A 20,274-nucleotide genomic window follows, 5' to 3' on the forward strand; every position below is an offset into this window, starting at 1 on the left:
GAAGCGGCCGTCGCTCACTGCGACACTTGCGTCCTGGAGCTTCACGTCTCCAGTGGGCTCAACGAGGCACTAACCAGCAGCAGCCGCCGACAGGAGGCGGAATGGCCCGACCAGTCGCTATTTTTCGTTTCTCCAGATGAGGTGAGGCACCCGGGCAGTGTTGGCTCTATGAGGCCGTGGGGACTATGCAGAGTTCCGGCCAGATGTAGCACTGCAGATGGCATTCTGGGGGTGCTTCTCGTACCGAGACTCGGGTCTAGTCATTCACGTTGCACGAACCGGGATGTTTTCTTCGACATTCTCATCTCGGTGGCCAGCATGCGGTGGACGCTACCACCTGTCAATACGGCGGCACGGGGAGCACCAGTCCGCGTTGGCGGACACAACACCCAGGCACCCAGCCGCCCAGCTGTCCTGCAATACCACAAGAAGCGTCTAGCAGTCTTTCGAATAGCAACAAACAGCATGCCCATAAATCTTGTAGCTCTACGGTGTGCGATCGACAACAAGTTGGTTACTATTAAAAATCAGTCTTGATCACAAACTTATTTATTCTGGTAACCGGTTTCGACCACGCCTGTGGTCATCTTCAGACCTACAAGTCAAATACAAAAACTGATCAGAGGGCTACATATATTAAAGAAAATTACATAAAACTACAAAGTTATAAAACGATGAATTACCAAAATGCTGTATGAGCAGGAGCCTCCTTCTGGTAGTAAATCATTGCTAGATAGAGCAGTGCACGTCTTACTTATATGCTGGAGGCTCCGCCCACTTTTGACAGAATGATGTCATCGCTAACCAATGGTTAAAAGTGAAGTAACTACATAAAATTTCGTAATTAAAAGAACAATGACAAGAATGAAAAATAAAAATACATGGAACTTAGTTGGTTCAATAGTTATTGTCACATAAAATACGCAAAAATATTAAACATATGAGATAAATAAAAATCGTTTCGACAGTATATTGGTTGCCCTCTATAGGCCTGTTGGAAAACCATTTAGAAGCTACTGGTTGCCATGGTAAGTACAGACGCCATTCCAAAGATGTGGCAGCCGGCTACCCTCCAACGAGTTTGTTGTAACGTCGGTAGTCTAACACTGTCACGTCGGATGACGCACCATGAACAGCAGCATGTTGTTATGGAAACGATAGACGCTCTACAAGGGCACTTTCCATTAAGGAAGCTGCAAAAATCGTTGTCTGACGTCTTGTAGTAAATGCTGCACAGATGCAGTTTGAAGGTGTCCTTTTAATATTCTGACACTACGGCTTCTAGTATTGTATTTTAAATTCCCTCTACTTTCTGACTAGTGGTCTATACACGATTTATGTTTCTATATTTGTTTCATAAACATTTTTAATATACTTATGGGCAAATGATCTTATTCTATGATAACATAGTCTGTCTCATAAGTTTTAGCCACTCTTCAGTTTTTCCTTTTCGTTTATACTTTACAAAGTTAATATAAACTGGTATAATTTGTGTATATTTTTTATTGACCAATAATGCATGTCACCCGTTTCAGTGATTGTCACAGGTACCTGTTAATTCCGTACCTTACACTCTCATTGTTTTAATCTTAGTCTTCTAGTACTATTTTTTATACTTTAACTATATTTTTGTTTATACGACTGGCATGTAAAATAAAACATAGCATTGCTGTCCAATATTATCACATGTAAAATTTGCAGTATATTTAGGACCGTCATAGGCAGTATTTTAAGAATATGCACAAGTACCGTACACTCCCGATTACTTTCTTTCTCAGTTCTCATCTGCAAGAACTAATTATTATCTATCGAATAATCTATACAAATGGATGTCTCTTGTTACACCTTCAAACTGTATCTGTGCAGCATTTACTACAAGACGTCAGTCAACGATTTTTGCAGCTTCCTTAATGGAAAGCGCCCTTGTAGAGCGTCTATCGTTTCCATAACAACATGCTGCTGTTCATGGTGCGTCATCCGACGTGACACTGTTAGACTACCGATATTACAACAAACTCGTTGGAGGGTAGCCGGCTGCCGCATCTTTGGAATGGCGTCTATACTTACCATGGCAACCAGTAGCTTCTAAATGGTTTTCCAACAGGCGTAGACAGGGCAACCAATATACTGTCGAAACGATTTTTATTTATCTCATATGTTTAATATTTTTGCGTATTTTATGTGACAATAACTATTGAATTAGCTGAGTTCCAAGTATTTTTATTTTTCATTCTTGTCATTGTTCTTTTAATTACGAAATTTTATGTAGTTACTTCACTTTTAACCATTGGTTAGCGATGACATCATTCTGTCAAAAGTGGGCGGAGCCTCCAGCATATAAGTAAGACGTGCACTGCTCTATCTAGCAGTGATTTACCACCAGAAGGAGGCTCCTGCTCATACAGCATTTTGGTAATTCATCGTTTTATAACTTTGCAGTTTTATATAACTTTCTTTAATATATGTAGCCCTCTAATCAGACTTTGTATTTGACTTGTATGTCTGAAGATGACCACAGGCGTGGTCGAAACCGGTTACCAGAATAAATAAGTTTGTGATCAAGACTGATTTTAATAGTAACCATTAGTAATAACTTTGATCACTGTCTGCTCCCATGATGTATTCGAAAGTAATTAGGCAACAAGCTGCTTCAGCTTAATATGGTACACCTGAAGAAACTTACGGGCCATTATGAAGGACGCAGGTAGTGTTACGCAGTATTTTCGTGATGCCTGTTGGAGGTGACCGTTCTTCGACACTCTCCCAAACTCTTTCAGAGGATTCCAATAGTTTCATTTCAGCCTAAGATGTCTAAAACGAATGAAAGCAGCAGCCCTAGATGGAGTATTCCCAGAATGTAGCCGGCCGGTGTGGTCGTGTGGTTCTAGGCGCTTCAGTCTGGAACCGCCCGACCGCTTCGGTCGCAGGTTCGAATCCTGCCTCGGGCATGGATGTGTGTGATGTCCTTAGGTTAGTTAGGTTTAAGTAGTTCTAATTTCTAGGGGACTGATGACCACAGATGTTAAGTCCCATAGTGCTCAGAGCCATTTGAACCCAAGCCAGAATGTATCATGAATCATGCCAAACATGAAAGGAAGTGGCTAAATAGACTTTTCTCACACTGTTCGAGCAAGGGTCAGGTACCAGCACATTTAAAGACAACAAAAAACCCTTGCAGTCCTCGAACGGCGGAAACCGAAAGACGATGCCTCGAGCTATCGTCCAATCGCCCTTCTCGGGGTCTGTAATAAACTACTGGAACGACTTATCTACAACAGGATTTACCGAACGCTTCAGAGTAAAGCGCCTTCGAGCGAACCAGACTTCAGGCAAAACTATAGCTGTTGTGAACAAGTGCCGGCATTAATTTTTTTTATGGAGGCTGGTCTCCAGACAGGATTAAAAACTTCACAAGCGTTTGTATATCTAACAGTGTGGCTGGATGGACTGATGTTGAAGCTAAAGCAAACTCTACCTTGCTTAAGACTAACGGCGCTATTGTCCAACATGTTGAAAACCGGTATTCCTGAGTGTGCCTTCATGAAAAAACGAAGAAGTCATACACAATAAAGAACGCTCTACCACCAGGATCTGTCCTGCCCCACTTGTGACGGTGCATAACGGTTTACTACTGAGTAGAGACTCTCTGACCAGCTGTCCATACGAGCAAACTAATTGCCACTTTACCTGATGTTGCTCTCACCTTAGGTAACTAGGCTACGCATGACTCTGTCAAAAGGAATAGCTCGACTCAGTCATAGGGTGGAGCCGTGCACGCCTGCTTTCATGTCCAGCAGCTAACTCGCTGCAACTAATAATCTGTAGTTGTGATCCCACAGGCAAAAAGTCTACGTATTGGCTAGAACTCCGATTAATAAAATACACAGAAATATTAGGTAAAAGATAAATGAAGAATGTAATATAAAGGGTTCTATTCTAACGCCTGTAGTTGATGTAGATGGCACGGAATTATGTTGAATGATGTTCATTCTTGAAAGTATACCTCAAGTAAATGGAAAGTGGTCCTACTGTACCTAATTAAAAAAAAGACACAAAATAACCTTACCAAATGCAGTAAAGTTGCTTTCAGAGCTTTACGAGAATGGTAGCACAGTCCCCATGCTAAAGACGCGCGGAAACTGAGTTCATTTCTAGATTCATCATCATCAGTGTTCTGCCAAAAGGCAGGTTTTCACATGGTAGTTCTCCAGGCTGTCCGGTCTTCTGCCATCCTCTTCAGGTCTGCATAATTTCCTCTTCCCTTTATGTCGTCTATCATCTTGTATCTCCTTCTTCCTCTCAGTCTTCTCCCACAAACCAATCCTTCCAAAGCATATGCTAGCAAGCACTCCCTTCTCATTGAATGTCCCAGCCAGTTCTTTTTCCTCTCTCTTACAACCTTCAGCAGATATCTTCTCTCACCAACCCTTTCCAATACTCTTTCAATTACTCACTCTTTCCATGCAGCGTATTCTCTCCATTCTCCTCCACATCCACATCTCAAATGCTTCTAACCTTTTTTCATCCCCTCGTCTCAGCCCCATATAGTGCCACACTCCAGACAAAACATTTGCCAAACCTTTTCCTTAGACCTTTATCTAATTTGCCACATAAGAGTCTCCTCTTCCTGTTGAATGCCTCCTTCGCTATGGCAATTCGAGTTTTCACCTCCTGGTGACATTTCAAGTCTTCAGTTACTGTGCTTCCAAGATATTTAAATGCACTTACTTGGCTAATGGTAGATTGTCCTATTTTAATATTGGACAGTTTGTGTCCTGTACTGATGACCATACTCATTGTTTTTGCTGTGTTTATCTGCATCCCATATTCCACACAAGCTTCATTCAGATCTTTCAGCATGTTATTCACTGTCCGCTCACTTTCTGCCACTAATACCATGTCATCAGCGAATCTTATGCATTCTATCCTCTTTCCACCAATACATATTCCTCTTTTCCCATCTAAGCCTTTCCCAATAATCTCTTCAATGCATGCGTTAAACGTCAGTGGGGAAAGGCAACAACCTTGTCTAACACCTCGTCCAAGGCTGCTTCCTCCTGATATTTCATTTCCAATCCTTATCCTTACTTTCTGGTGTAAATATAGATTCTGTGTCAGTCGTCTCTCTTTCCAATCCGCCGGCCGTTGTGGCCGAGCGGTTCTAGGCGCTTCAGTCTGGAACCGCGCGACCGCTATAGTCGCAGGTTCGAATCCTGCCTCGGGCATGAATGTGTGTGATGTCCTTAGGTTCGTTAGTTTTAAGTAGTTCTAAGTTCTAGGGGACTGATGACCTCAGATGTTTAGTGCTCAGAGCCATTTGAACCAGCCTTTCCAATCCACTCCTTTCCTCTTCAAAATATCCATCAGCTTGTTCCACTGAACTCTGTCAAAAGCCTTTTCTAAATCTATGAAAACAGCAAAGATTTCTCTACCTTTTTCCTTATATCTTTCCCCTATAGTTCTTAACAGGCCAATAGCATCTCTTATTCCTTTTCCTCTTCTAAATCCAAACTGCTCCTCTGCAAGCCCTCTATCCAGCTTGCCATATAGCCTTCTATTCAACACTCTCAGCAAGATTACAAATTTCTAGATTACAATACACTAAATATTCACCAGCTGAAGACAGTTCAGACTTCAACATGATGATTTATGAATTAACACTCGCGAAATAACGAATAGAAACTTATACTCTGACTGTTATCAATTCCGTAATGCAATCATAAAATGTTGGGGTGTCGCGGCGACCGTGCACCACCCAGACTCAGTCACCTACACGTCCGAATAATTCACGTCACCTGAAGCAAGTCTGCCTTCGGCCGGCAGAAACGTAAAAGTATCCCTTGTAGATTCAAACGAAAAGTGTCCTCAAAAGTTTAAGTCTTATAGCTGCCATTGACCGCCCAGAATCTATCACCTACACGAACGAATAGCACACGATAGCACAGGCACATCTGCCTTCATCATAAACATCATAAACTCAACATAAAGTTCCTCCAGCACACCACCCGAAAAAAGTGTCGGTCTCGACTTTATCCCTGTGGTGTTCCGCCACTGCCAGTTTCTCCATTGGCCGAAGGTCATCCCTACCAAAAGTACGTCGTCCTCAAGTTCTACAGAAAGTGAACTCACTTCGTACGCCACAATCGCAGTGTAAACATTTCTTTATTGTTCCAAGATGACCAGTTTCAACACTCTTATGCTGCCATCATCTGATCTGAAGGGAAAACGTAAACATGATAATGGTGGGTGGAGAGAGACTACAATTCATATCACGGATTATGTAAGTACACGAAATTCCAATGAACTTTTCGCACCTGTCATAAAATTGCAACGATACGTTACCTGAAGTCAAAGCATAAAAGGCACTCTCCACATATACCTGTCTTGATAGAAAACCAGTTGATAAAATGCACACAGTTGATGAAATCGTCGTATCGTCTATACATGCTGGTGGTGAACATGATTCTCACTAGCAGTGCGCTAAGTAATCACGTGCTGCGGTTGCAAGCAATAAATAGCGGAGCACCAGAGAGACAGGAGGATTTTTCAGTGTCCAGTTTCACGAGTAGAAGTGCCACCTCACCATACATATAAAAATACCATGGGCTTGTGTTCCAGATAAAATATGTACAAATTGCTTACTATGTGCTTGTTGACAGTAAGAAAATAACAGTAACAATAATTTTTTTTAAAAAAAACCTATATCTTTATCTAACAGAGCGACGTGATGTAAAAAGAAAACCATACTGGTGCGAGCGCCGATGCTTTGAAGTATCACCTGGTGGGGGGGGGGGGGGGGGGGGGGAGGGGGGAGGGGGGGAGGGGGCTGTGCGCAGAAACCACGCTGCGCTGGACGTACTTCAAAAGTCGTCGGAGCCAGAGGCAGATGCAAGCTTTATAGGGCGCGAGGCGTCACGCACAGAACCAATCGAAATTATATATACCGTAAAAAACAACGGAAGTGACTTCAATAAAATTAAAGGTATGAATTGTTAGTAAAAGTGTGTATGTGAATAAGCCATACAGAGTGCAGAGGATGTCTGTACTCCACGCTGTGTGTCAAGAACTACTGTAAATGGGGACATTGAAGCACATGACAATAACGATAATCAAGTAGATGGCCGTAATTAGTAATATGGCTGAGGGATGAAACATAACCTGTTATATCTCCAATCCCTAAGCATATATGATAACCGGGCTTCACATTAATGCAGTAAACGATGAAATACTGACTGCCATATGAGATACCGTTAAGCGCTGGATGCAAAGTGTGGATTCGTCATACAATTTGGGATACGTTACCTATAAAGTTTTGGGGTAAAGGAACGGTACCTACAGGCTGTTCTATTATAAGCGCCCACGTGTCGGTATACACGCACTTTACTTATAAATTAGCCAAGTAAGTAAGCTGCAGTCTCCTGCTCTGGCTTATCTAGACTTACAAAACACCATCAAAACTTCTAAAAAAAGTATGGTCAGCTGACTAATTGGGCATTCAGAAGATTATCTGTGTATCCTTCTTATGTTTTCCAAATGGGGAGATCTTTTTTCACCTAGTTCAGAGAACACACAAATGTATGTAACAGAACTGCCTTGAGGACAGTCTTCGCATATCTGAGCATAGAGTAGTAGGCATATGCCATAGAATGAAAACCCTTCATAAAGGTCCCAAACGTAAAAAGCTTAATATATTGGAAAACATACAACTTTACATAAATAAAAAGATACCCATATCACCTTCTGACTGACGAGTCAGGGTCAGCTGACCATACTTTTTTAGCATTTTTGATGGTGTGTTATAAGTCTAGATAAACCAGAAGCAGAGACTGCAGGTTACTAAGTTGGCCGGTTGATAAATAAACTATGTTTGTACTGACCCTTAGGCGCTCATAGTAGAACAGCCTGTAGATACCATTCCATTACAACCAAAACCGTACAGATAACATAACCCACATTGTGTGACGAGTCTGCAGTTTACATCCAACACTTAACGGGAATCTCATATGGCAGTCAGTATTTCATTGTTTACTGCATTAATCTGAAACCTGGTTATCATATACGCTCAGGGATTGCAGATGTAACAGGTTCCATCTCATTCCTCGCAATATTACTGATTACGGCCATCCACTTGATTTTCTTTATTGCTATGTGATTCAGTGTCCCCATTTACAGTAGTTCTTGACACACAGAGTGGAGTACAGACATCCTCTAGACTCTGTACGACGTATTCACATACGCACTCTTAGAATCAATTCATACTTTTAATTTTGTTGAAGTCATCTACATTATTTTTATGGTAAATATCATTTCGATTGATTCTGTGTGTGACGGCACGCGCCAAATAAGGCTTGCATCTACCTCTGGGTCAGATGACTTTTGGAGTTAGATCATCGCCGCGTAGTTTTTTTACACAACTCCCCCCCCCCTTTTTTTCCGCGGGGTGATACTTCGCTAGACCCCTCCAGGTGTAGCCAAATAGCATCCGCGCTCGCACCAGTGTGGTTTTCTTTTTACATCTCGTCGCTCTGTTAGTTAAAGATATAGGTTTTTTTATTTTATTTTTGATTATTACGGTTGTTTTCTCACTGTCAATAAGCACATAGTATGCAATTAGTACAGATTGAAAAAAAAGGCTCTGAGCTCTATGGGACTTAACTGCTGTGGTCATCAGTCCCCTAGAACTTAGAACTACTTAAACCTAACTAACCTAAGGACATCACACACATCCATGCCCGGGGCAGGATTCGAACCTGCGACCGTAGCGGTCGCGCGGTTCCAGACTGAAGCGCCTAGAACCGCTCGGCCACAACGGCCGGCAGGTACAGATTTGATGTGGAACATTAGCCCATAGTATTTTTAATATGTATGGCGAGGTGACACACTAATCGTGAAACGGGACAGTCTGAAAAATCCTCCTTTCTCTCTGGTGCTCCGCTATTCATTGCTTGCAAGCGCAGCATGTGATCATTTAGCGTGTACTACACATGCCACCCAGCGGCGAGGTAAGTACGAGTAACTTCAAAAAAAATTTGTGGTAAGAACTTATGGGACCAAACTGCTTAGGTCATCGGCCCCTTTGCTGACACACTACTTAATCTAACTTAAACTAAATTACGCTATGGACAACACACACACACATACACCCATTCCCGATGGAGGACTGGAACCTCCGACGGGGTAAGCCGTGACAAGACGCTCAAGACCGCGCGGCTACCTCGCGTGGCTACGAGGAACTTGGTAGCACGTCTACCGCCCCCTCTGTGTCAATACTCCCCTGACAGCGAAATGCTGGGCGACAAGCTCGTAAGAATCGTGTTCGCCACCAGCATGCATGATGATACGAAGATTTTATCAGCTGTGTGTATTCTACCATCTGGATTTTTATCAGGACCTGCATATGTGGAGAGTTCCTTTTATACTTTGACGTCGTGTAATGTATCATTGCAATTTTACAACAAGTTCCAAAAGGTACGTGAAATTTTCCATATTACATAATCAGTGATATGAATTGTAGTCTCTCTCCAGCCCCTCGTTATTTTCTTTATGTTTCCCCTTAGATCATAGTGTGGCTGCATAAGGCTGTTGAAACCGGTCACCTTGGAACAATATGGAAGTGTCTACACTGCAATCGCGATGTACGAAGTGTGTTCATTTTCAACCATACAGATCGCCGCACAGTACCTTATAAAAGTTTTACAAGCTGATTTCACTGCACTTGACCATTTCCTGCACTAACTAATATATTAAAACACTATTTTAATAAAGAAATGTTGTAAACATTGTCACACTCAGACTATTCATAATAATTACCAGTAAAGGTCTGCTCGTAAATAGGTAAGCTAGTATTGTTACGCAAGTGCACTCCCTTTAAATGACAACCAACTGTCGTTAATTACTGTTTATACAATTATTTACGTCTGCTTGACAGAAATGTCTTTTGGTTCTCTTTTCAGCGGTGGCATCAGCTAACACATGCAACTGACCACTTTTAAATTACCACAGTTTTTAATTGCAATTGCACTCAACATTTTAATAAAATTACTGACAAAAATAGTAAACTGTTCGTTAAATAACTTCCCAAGTATGACAACATATTTATGCTGCATTTACTTTCTGTGTTAGTGTGGAGAATACGATATTCTGACAGACATTTGTGTAATAGAAAAAGATATGAAAAATGTCATAATCAAGAAATGAAATACTTACAGATAGCTAGCTTTCAGCGATGATAGCTTTAGCGCAGTTCTCTCATCTGAGATATGGTTTGTTGAAATCACATGAAGCATTTAAAAGCTGTTACGTCACAGGTTCATTGTGAAAATATTTAGTCACTGTAAAATATTAACTTCAGGAGTTTTAACGATACTGAAAATGTTTTTGTGTCATTGAATCCTCCTAATTCTTTATGTAACTGTGATTTATTGTGAATTTCCTAGAGCTGTAAGAAGCCATCTTTGAGCTTGTCTGGCACTCTGCCGGTGTTGATGCACTGCCAGTCGTCTTAAGCGTCCACGCGTCTTCCACATACCCCGCCACCGTAGCCACTGTTAGTGCTGGAAGACGAGACTGTCGGTATACTATTGTGGTTTAGTAACCAATAATCAAATGACTTCCCGAATCCACGCAGATCAGGCACTGAGTGCCCACCTTACTGCAATCGACACATTCACAATCAGGATAGCAAAGCAAGAAGAGTTATTTATTCTATTGGCAAAGTATATTTGATGTACTTCAACATTTCAAACACTGTATCGATGTTCCCTCTACAGAACATGTCTTTTGTGCTATGAAATTTGTTCGATGCTATAAATCAACTAACATTTTGTCGTTTCTTTACAATTTTACTGCGGCTAATCATAAACTTAAAAACACTGATATTAGTCTGCGCAGGAATGCTCATTTAACTCTCCTTTTCTCAGCAGCTGAACTGCACTATGAATTCATCAGTATCCTATTTGCATAATAAAACACTTCTCCCTAGCATTATTCTCTCAAACGAAGTTATCCCCAACACTTACTGATACAAACCTATTGAAAAATATTCCAAAATAACATACATTATAGAATTAAGCCACCTAATATATCCCCAAAACTGAACTTTGCACATAACTATACATTTTACTCCTAAAAACAATTAAAATTTTAATGAGGTTTGATGGCCTAAACGCGCCAATTTTTTGCGAACAATAATTACAATTGAACGACACACTTTATATCGAAATCCACCCAGAATACTACAAGTAACACGTATAAATATCTCCTTGAAATTTTCCACGCAAATCTCATGTAGAGTACTATTTATATTTCGCTCTTTTATAAACGAAAAAATTAATTATGTTCTGCCGAGCTTCGCTCACCAACAATTGTGCGGCCAATATATGTATTCCATTCTTGCATAGTGACATAAATTGTCCCTCCCTACTCTATCAAGTAAATTTTTAATTCTTCAGTAGTTTACACAAAACAGAAAAAAAACTATAAAATTATTAAAACCTACACATTAAAATACACTTACGTAATACGTGTACTTGTACCCATCACGTGCTTCATACACAAGGTGCAACTCCGCCAGAACTGCCTCTAATAACGTCGATCTCGCCAGTCTGAGTACCTTCTGAATCTCACTTTTTCCGGCTTTTTCAACTGCTCGAATTCGGGCCCCCTATCCTTGTTCACCAACGGACTCATACGCACACACACAATATTTGTGACTACTGCTGGAAGAACTTTTATAGTTTCGAGAGATGTACACTTCCTTTCTTCAGCAACATCGATCATTTCACCTATAGGCTGCATACTTTTAATATCACCTCTCTCCAAACATCGCTCACTTAAAAGATCATTTCCAATATCCCTTCCTTTCTCCTCTACATCTATTGAACACATTATAAGTTCAGACCAACCGTCAATCTCATGAACCATTCCCAGATTTTTCCGATCCGATTCTAATTATCAGTTGCATCTAAATCTTCTGCAAAATAAGTAATTTTGTCGCCCTCTTCAGAATAAAATATTATGTCTCCTTACTCTAATGTAATGCTGTCAATACCTTCAACCTCCTCACAATTACTCACACTACTTACTTCTTCCCCATTAAAAAAAAAGAAAACCTCACTTGAATGAATTTTTCATCTGCAGCAAAGTGTGCGCTGGTATGAAACTTCCTTGGCGAATTAAAACTGTGTGCCGGAGCGATCCTCGAACTCAGGACCTTTGGCTTTCGCGGACAAGTCCTTTTCAAATTCTACTAATCTATCTGACTAAAACATAATTAGTGGTTACTTCCTCCAGCGCCTTTGCCTCAGCACACAATTCTTAACATCGCCACACAACTCACCCCAATCTTTTCCAACTTTTCTCTAAAATATTTTCCTACTATATTGACTCTGGTGGTAGCCAAGCCACCCTCCTCAGAAACATTGCCCACACCTGTCCTTACAACTTCTAATTTTGAATCGATCGCGTCTTCTTTATTCGATTTATTTTTTTTTCATCTCAGATTTTACAGTTTCTGATACATTTGTCTCTACATCCCATTTTTTTTCTACATTCTCAATTTATGTTTCTATGGTCTCTTTTTTTTCTTCCTACTAAATCTGAGTCTGTTTTTACAGAGCTTATCTCTGTTATTACTGAACTTAGCTTAGTACTGAAAGCCCCCATGTTGTTGTTGTTGTTGTGGTCTTCAGTCCTGAGACTGGTTTGATCCAACTCTCCATGCTACTCTATCCTGTGCAAGCTTCTTCATCTCCCAGTACTTACCGCAACCTACATCCTTCTGAATCTGCTTAGTGTATTCATCTCTTGGTCTCCCTCTACGATTTTTACCCTCCACGCTGCCCTCCAATGCTAAATTGGTGATCCCTTGATGCCTCAGAACATGTCCAACCAACCGGTCCCTTTTTCTTGTCAAGTTATGCCACAAACTCCTCTTCTCACCAATTCTATTCAATACCTCCTCATTAGTTATGTGATCAACCCATCTAATCTTCTGCATTCTTCTGTAGCACCACATTTCGAAAGCTTCTATTCTCTTCTTGTCCAAACTATTTTTCGTCAATGTTTCAGTTCCATACATGGCTACTATCCATACAAATACTTTCAGAAACGACTTCCTGACACTTAAATCTATACTCGATGTTAACAAATTTCTCTTCTCCAGAAACGCTTTCCTTGCCATTGCCAGTCTACATTTTATATCTTCTCTACTGCGACCATCATCAGTTATTTTGCTCCTCAAATACCAAAACTCCTTTACTACTTTAAGTGCCTCATTTCCTAATCTAAATCCCTCAGCATCACCCGACTTAATTCGACTACATTCCATTATCCTGTACTGCATTGGTCTCATACCACACTGGAAAGCCAAAGAAACTGGTGTTCCTGCCTAATATCGTGTGGGTCCCCAGCGAGCATGCAGAAGTGCCGCAACACGACCTGGCATGGACTCGACTAATGTCTGAAGTAGTGCTTTAGGGATAAATACGATAGTGCACTGCCCGTGCTATTCTGATGACGAAGCTCTGCGGCGACCACAGCCATTACGAAACACATACCGGGCATGCGACTTCCAAGTACAACGTCTGATATGTACGGGAATACACATAATGTAGTGCGAGTACAGATCGTAGACTGTGGTTGGTGACATACGGAATGTTGGGTCTAATCGTGGATCGTGCACGGATACCCAAAAGGTAAGGCGACCCCTCGCAATAAGTGGGAAATCCGGGTTCGAGTACAGGTCCGGCGCAAATTTTCACTGTGGGCATTCCATTCTACAGCTGATGGTAGTCATCATTGGCAACTGCGAAGTCATCTGATGTGTTTCGTAACAGCTGTGGTCGCCGCAGAGCTTCGTCATCAGAATACCACAGGCACAGCAATATCGCATGCTCAATATGTTCATGTCTGTGGAGTTTGGTGGCCAGCAGAAGTGTTTAAACTCAGAAGAGTGTTCCTGGAGTCACTCTGTTGCAATTCTGGACGTGTAGGGTGTCGCGTTGTCCTGCTGGAATCCGTCGGAATGCATAATGGGCATGAATGGATGCAGGTGATTAGACAGGATGCTTAGGTACGTGTAACTTGTCAGAGCCGTATCTAGACGTATCAGGAGTCCCATATCACTCCAACTGCACACACCGCACACTATTACAGAGCCTCCACCAGCTTCAACAGTCCCCTGCTGACATGCAGGATCAATGGATTCATAAGGTTGTCTCCACACCCGTGCATGTCTATCCACTTGATACAATTTGAAATGAGACTCGTCTGACCAGACAACATGTTCTCAGTCATCAACAGTCCAATGTTGGTGTCGACGAGCCCTGACGAGGCCTAAAGCTCCGTGTCGTGCAGTCATGAAGGGTACACGAGTGGGCTCCGAAAACCCTTATCGATGATGTTTCGTTGAATGGTTCGCACGGTAATACTTGTTGATGGACCAGCATTGAAAGCTGCAGCAGTTTTCGGAAGGGTTGCACTTCTGTCACGTTGAACGATTGTCTCCAGTCGTCATTCGTCCCGTTCTTGCAGGAATTTTTCCGGCCGCGGCGATGACGGAGATTTTATGTTTTACCAGATTCCTCATATTCACGCTACACTCGCGAAATGCTCGTGTGGGAAACTCCCCATTTCATCGCTACCTCGGAGATGTTGCGTCCCATCGCTCGTGCGCCGACTACAACGCCACGATCAAACTCACTTGAATCTTGATAACCTGAAATCGTAGCAGCAGTAACTGATCTAACGACTGCGCCAGACACTTGTTGTCTCATATTACTTATGACTATATTTGAATGCGCATGTCTATACCAGTTTCTTTGACGCTTCAGTATAGATTGCACTGCCACCTCATTAGAGCTCAAATTTGACAAAACTTCTTTTAAGCACGCCTTTGAATCAATGGCATTTACATCCCCTTTATCCGGCATCGGAGTGTTTGCCCCACTGATATTGTCGCTATCAATACTACCACGTTCAGATTTAGGTCTAACTAGCCCACTAGCATTACGTGAACCACACAGACCGGATAATTGCTTAATTGTTGGAAGCTCCGTCACTGATGATGACTGCCGATTCTCACATGTTGACGTTATTGGCGCACACGGGTGGATGTATGGGATGGGTCTTGCGTCTAGGTGTATTACAGGGGGATGAGCCTAGAGGTAAGGGGTTGGGAGGAGAGGTTGTCTAGTGACGGATGAGTATATTGTGTAGGTTCGGTGGAAGGCGGAAGCCACCTTGTGAGGGGTGGGAAGGATAGTGGGCACGACATTTCTCATTTCAGAGCACGACGAGAGGTAGTCTAAACCTTAGCGGAGAATGTAATTCAATTGCTCCGGTCCTGGGTGGTACTGAGACCCGCCCCATACATCCTCCCACCACCAGCTACTCCAATCCGATCACAGACATCACCTATCCCATCAAAGGCAGGGATACCTGTGAAACCAGTCATGTGATCTACAAGCTAAGCCGCAACCACTGTGCTGCATTCTATAGCATGACAACCAACAAGATGTCTGTCCACCTGAATGGCCACTGACAAACTGTGGCTAAGAAACAAGTTGACCACCTGGTTTGCTGAGCACCCTTCCAGACATGACATACTTCATTTCAATGACTGCTTCACAGCCTGTGCCATATGGACCCTTCCCACCAGCACCAGTTTTTCTGAACTGCGCAGTTGGGAACGTTCCCTGCAATACATTATGTGATCAAAAGTATCCGGACACCTGACTGAAAATGACTTACAAGTTCGTGGCGCCCTCCATCGTTAAATCTAGAATTCAGTATGGTGTTGGCCCACATTCAGTCTTGATGACAGCTTCCATTCTCGCAGGCATACGTTCAGTCAGGTGCTGGAAGGTTTCTTGGGGAATGGCAGCCCATTCTTCACGGAGTGCTGCACTGAGGATAGGTATGGATGTCGGTCGGTGAGGCCTGGCACAGAGTCAACGTTCCAAAACATCCCAAAGGTATTCTGTAGAATTCAGGTCTGGCTCTGTGCAGGCCAGTCCATTCCAGAGATGTTATTGCCGTGTAACCGCTCCGCCACAGGCCGTGCATAATGACCAGGGGCTCGATCGTGTTGCAAGATGCAGTCGCCATCCCCGAATTGCTCTTCAACAGTGGGAAGCAAGAAGGAGCTTAAAACATCAATGAAGGCCTGTGCTGTGATAGTGCCACGCAAAACAACATGGAGTGGAAGCCCCCTCCATGAAAACCACGACCACACCAAAACACCACGGCCTCCGAATTTTACTATTGGCGCTACACACGCTGGCAGATGACATTCACCGGGCATTAGCCATACCCACACCCTGCCATCTGATCGCCACATTGTGTACCGTGATTCGTCACTTCACACACCGTTTTTCCACTGTTAAATCGTCCAGTGTTTACGTTTCTTACACCAAGCGAGACGTCGTTTGGCATTTACCAGCGTGATGTGTGGCTTATGAGTAGCTGCTCAGTCATGAAATCCAAGTTTTCTCATCTCCTGTCTTACTCTCATAGTACTTGCAGTGCATACTGATGCAGTTTGGAATTCCTGTATGATGGTCTGGAGAGATGTCTGCCTGTTACACATTACGACTCTCTTCAACTATCGGTGGTCTTTGGCAGTCAACATACGAGGTCGGCCTGTACGCTTTTGTGCTGCACGTTCCCCTTCACGTTTCCACTTCACTATCATATCGGAAGCAGTGGACCTAAGGATGTTTAGGAATGTGGAAATCTCGCCTACAGACGTATGACACAAGTGACACCCAATCATCTGACCATGTTCGAAGCCCATGAGTTCTGCGCAGCACTTTCTGCTCTCTCACGATGTCTAATGACTACTGAGGTCGCTGATCTGTAGAACCTGGCGGTAGGTATGAAAAACGTATTTTTTGGGGGTGTCCGGATACTTTTGATCACATAGTGTATATCCTTCTTTCCCGTTACCCTCCTGGCCTCAACCTTTGTTAGTCATTGTCCTCACCCATCCAGCTCCTTCCCTGTTCCCATTTCAGCACTATACAGCCCTGATTCCACCATCTCACCCAGTCTCTTTACTTCTCTCCTTTTCCGCTACCTCCTATCCCCACCTCACCCTTGCCCTGCGTCTGAACTCCTGACTGCACGTAGCTGCCCTACCCTCTCCACCTCGCTCCTGCGTGGTCCCTAACAGCACTGCACTGTCTGCCACCCCTACGCTACTGCCGGCCGCTGTGGTCGAGCGGTTCTAGGCTCTTCAGTCCGGAACCACGCTGCTGATACGGTTGCAGGTTCGAATCCTGCCTTTTGCATGGATGTGTGTGATGTTCTTAGGTTAGTTAGGTTTAAGTAGTTCTAAGTCTAGGGGACTGATGACCTCAGATGTTAAGTCCCATAGTGCTTAGAGTCATTTGAACCTACGCTACTATCCCTCCCCCTCCCCACTCCAGCCTCCTCCTTACCCCTACCCAGTCACCACTCCAATCATGCGCTGGTGCTGCTGCTCGCAATGTGGCTACAGTTGCCTTAGACTGGAGTCATGTGCGTGTGAGTTGCGTTCGCATCACTGTGTGTATGTGTGTTCTGTTTTTGACAAAGGCCTTATGGGCCAAAAGCTTTATTTGGAACAGTCTTTTTGTTGTGCCTATCTGCGATTCAGCATATCTGCTATACGGTGATGGTTCAAATGGCTCTGAGCACTATGGGACTCAACTGCTGTGGTCATAAGTCCCCTAGAACTTAGAACTACTTAAACCTAACTAACCTAAGGACAGCACACAACACCCAGCCATCACGAGGCAGAGAAAATCCCTGACCCCGCCGGGAATCGAACCCGGGAACCCGGGCGTGGGAAGCGAGAACGCTACCGCACGACCACGAGATGCGGGCTGCTATACGGTGAGTAGCAACTTTCCTTTTCATAATATTGTTAAAGTGATTGCTGAGTGCGACAGTTGGAAGGTTCGCTGCAGGTCTACAGTGCGGGGCTCACGTATGTGTGAGTGTGTATGCCTGTTTGCCGGCAGGGGAGGAGCCCTGCCCGCGCACCCCCGGGCCGCAGTCGACGGTGGCGAGGCTCAAGGACCAGCTGCTGAGCCACTACGTCGCCGAGGAGATGCCGCCCACCCAGGGCGGCGCGGCGCTGGCCGTCGAGCACGCGGTCCTCATCAAGCACGTACTGGTCTGTACCTCTCACTCAGCAGTCAAGTACACTACACTGTCGAGTCACGTGGTCGAGGTAACCTCGTAGATGGGTAGGTCTGCAGTGTCCACTTCAAGCAAACTGTCACATTATTTACATTGATGAAGCAGGCATAACCCTTGCAGTCAAAATTACACAGACGGGTGTGGATCTTAAACTGAGTATTTCAAGACAAGGAGCCAATGGTGGTGGGTGGATATTTCAGGTGAGGTCCTGACTGACTGAGGACTGCAATCTGTAACTTCCCCACCGTAATTTTAAAAGAAATAAAAGGACAATACTTAATACAAATGGGAGCCAAGTGTAACCTCCCCTAGCAATTAAATTTAATGGCAACAAAAATGTGAAATTCGCAATCTGACTCAAATATAAATTCTTCACCAAAAATTAAAGTCCATTCAGTGATAAGAAAATTCAATTAAACCGAAATATCGGTCTTTGGCCCTGTGCAAAACAATCAGAATTAAAGTCTTACCTCAGAATAAATGGATGTCACATTTCTGCTCTTATCTTTCCGCACGGCTTGGAGGAACTGCATTGCAAATAATAATATTCTCTTTTTTTGTGATTTTACTGAAATTTTTCTTTAACGGAAGTGGAATGAAAGGGGAAGTGCAATTAAATCTTTAGTTCAATAAACAATAAATTTTTTTAAAAAAATGCTTTTGAAATCAAAATTATTATTGGGGCATTTGTTGGAAATTAATTACAATAAACAAATTTTTACATTATCTAATGATTATATTAATTAACAGTATACCTCATTCAGCATCTTGACCAGTGTTGCCGACCGCCTACATCACACAACCGCACTGGGCTGCTACTACTGACCGACCGCTCTGCATGACGACTATTAGCGTACTGCACGCGACGACTACTGACAGAGTACTGCTCTCAACTAGACAGAGCTACAGACTCGCAACGACTACTACTGACAGACTCGCAACGACTACTACTGACTGAGAACCGCTCGCAACACTCGCGCGGTCAAGCGCATACTCTCTGGTCACAGATGCTACAATGCCTCGCCATCGCTGCTATGTTACATACGTGTTTCATAACCCTCCACTGGGGGGGGCAAAAATTTGGCAGCGATGGTGAGTCATTTGGACTTGCCAAGCGCGGCAAAATTTTTCTTTAATTAACAAAATTCTACAACTTACAGAATATTTAAATGTTGTGCACACGCACTAAGTACAAAATATATCAGACAAAGACAAAATGTGAGTACAAAACATAGTAGCAAATCAGAAAAATGTATATACAAATTATTTGACAGATAACAGAGTGCACACGCACTGAAAAAAATCATACACACTGAAGTATTGAATATACAGAATGAGTACAAATCATCTTGAAAAATGAGAAAAGTGCACAGGCACTGAAGTTCAGTAGAAAACATATTGACACCTAACAGAAGTGCACATGCACTGTAGTTCAGAAAATAAAAAATGTATATACAATATAAAAGACAAAAGTGCACATATACTGTACTTCAGAACAAATCAAAAAAATGTCTTTTGCATTTTCGCAATGAATAAACTTAATGGCAAGAAAATCATGTCCAAAGTGCACATGCACTGAAAAATGTCTTTAGCATTTTCACAACAAATAAACATAATGGCAAACATCATGTCGACCAGTGCCATAAGTGTACTCGCACTGGAGTTCAGGAATCGAAAAAATGTATAACCTATGAACATAAATGATGTTACCAAAAATTTTTTTCTTTATGTGACAAGAATCAGGATAGGAAAGGGAAGGATTGCATCATGGTTGTAGCACTTTAGATTGCACACAGCTGCTCTGAAAGTCCATATCTTTCCACAGAAGTACAACACCAAGTGACACAACTTGAAGTTCTTTTCCCATCAGAATTTATCAGTGTAGCCAAGACACTGAACTGTCGTAGTAATGTTCCATGTTTTCATTTTGGCAGTACATTACGTACACCAAACAGTGGGACCATAATAATGTCTTCATCGCTCATGGTGGTGGACAGCATGTCGTGTCAACACCACACTCTTACAAGGCACACCAACGTAGAATTAGTGCAAAAACCAAATATAGTGCTCCATGATCACTAGGATAAA

The 20,274-nt window shown here is 42.8% G+C and overlaps 1 protein-coding gene across 2 annotated transcripts in view; it reads left to right on the top strand.

Annotated features, from left to right (window-relative positions):
• Window positions 1-20,274, top strand: part of LOC124615700 (neuronal acetylcholine receptor subunit alpha-4-like) — a 187,584-nt gene that overhangs the window by 13,787 nt on the left and 153,523 nt on the right. Inside the window, exon 2 of one of the 2 annotated variants that reach the window (XM_047143738.1) lies at window positions 18,006-18,160. The exons of the other annotated variant lie outside the window; for it this stretch is intronic. Within the exon in view, the coding sequence (XP_046999694.1) occupies window positions 18,006-18,160 (155 nt within the window). The remainder of the gene's footprint in view (window positions 1-18,005; window positions 18,161-20,274) is intronic. 2 annotated transcript variants of the gene reach the window in all.

The sequence above is a fragment of the Schistocerca americana genome, chromosome 5, assembly GCF_021461395.2.
Source record: "Schistocerca americana isolate TAMUIC-IGC-003095 chromosome 5, iqSchAmer2.1, whole genome shotgun sequence".
NCBI lineage: Eukaryota > Metazoa > Arthropoda > Insecta > Orthoptera > Acrididae > Schistocerca > Schistocerca americana.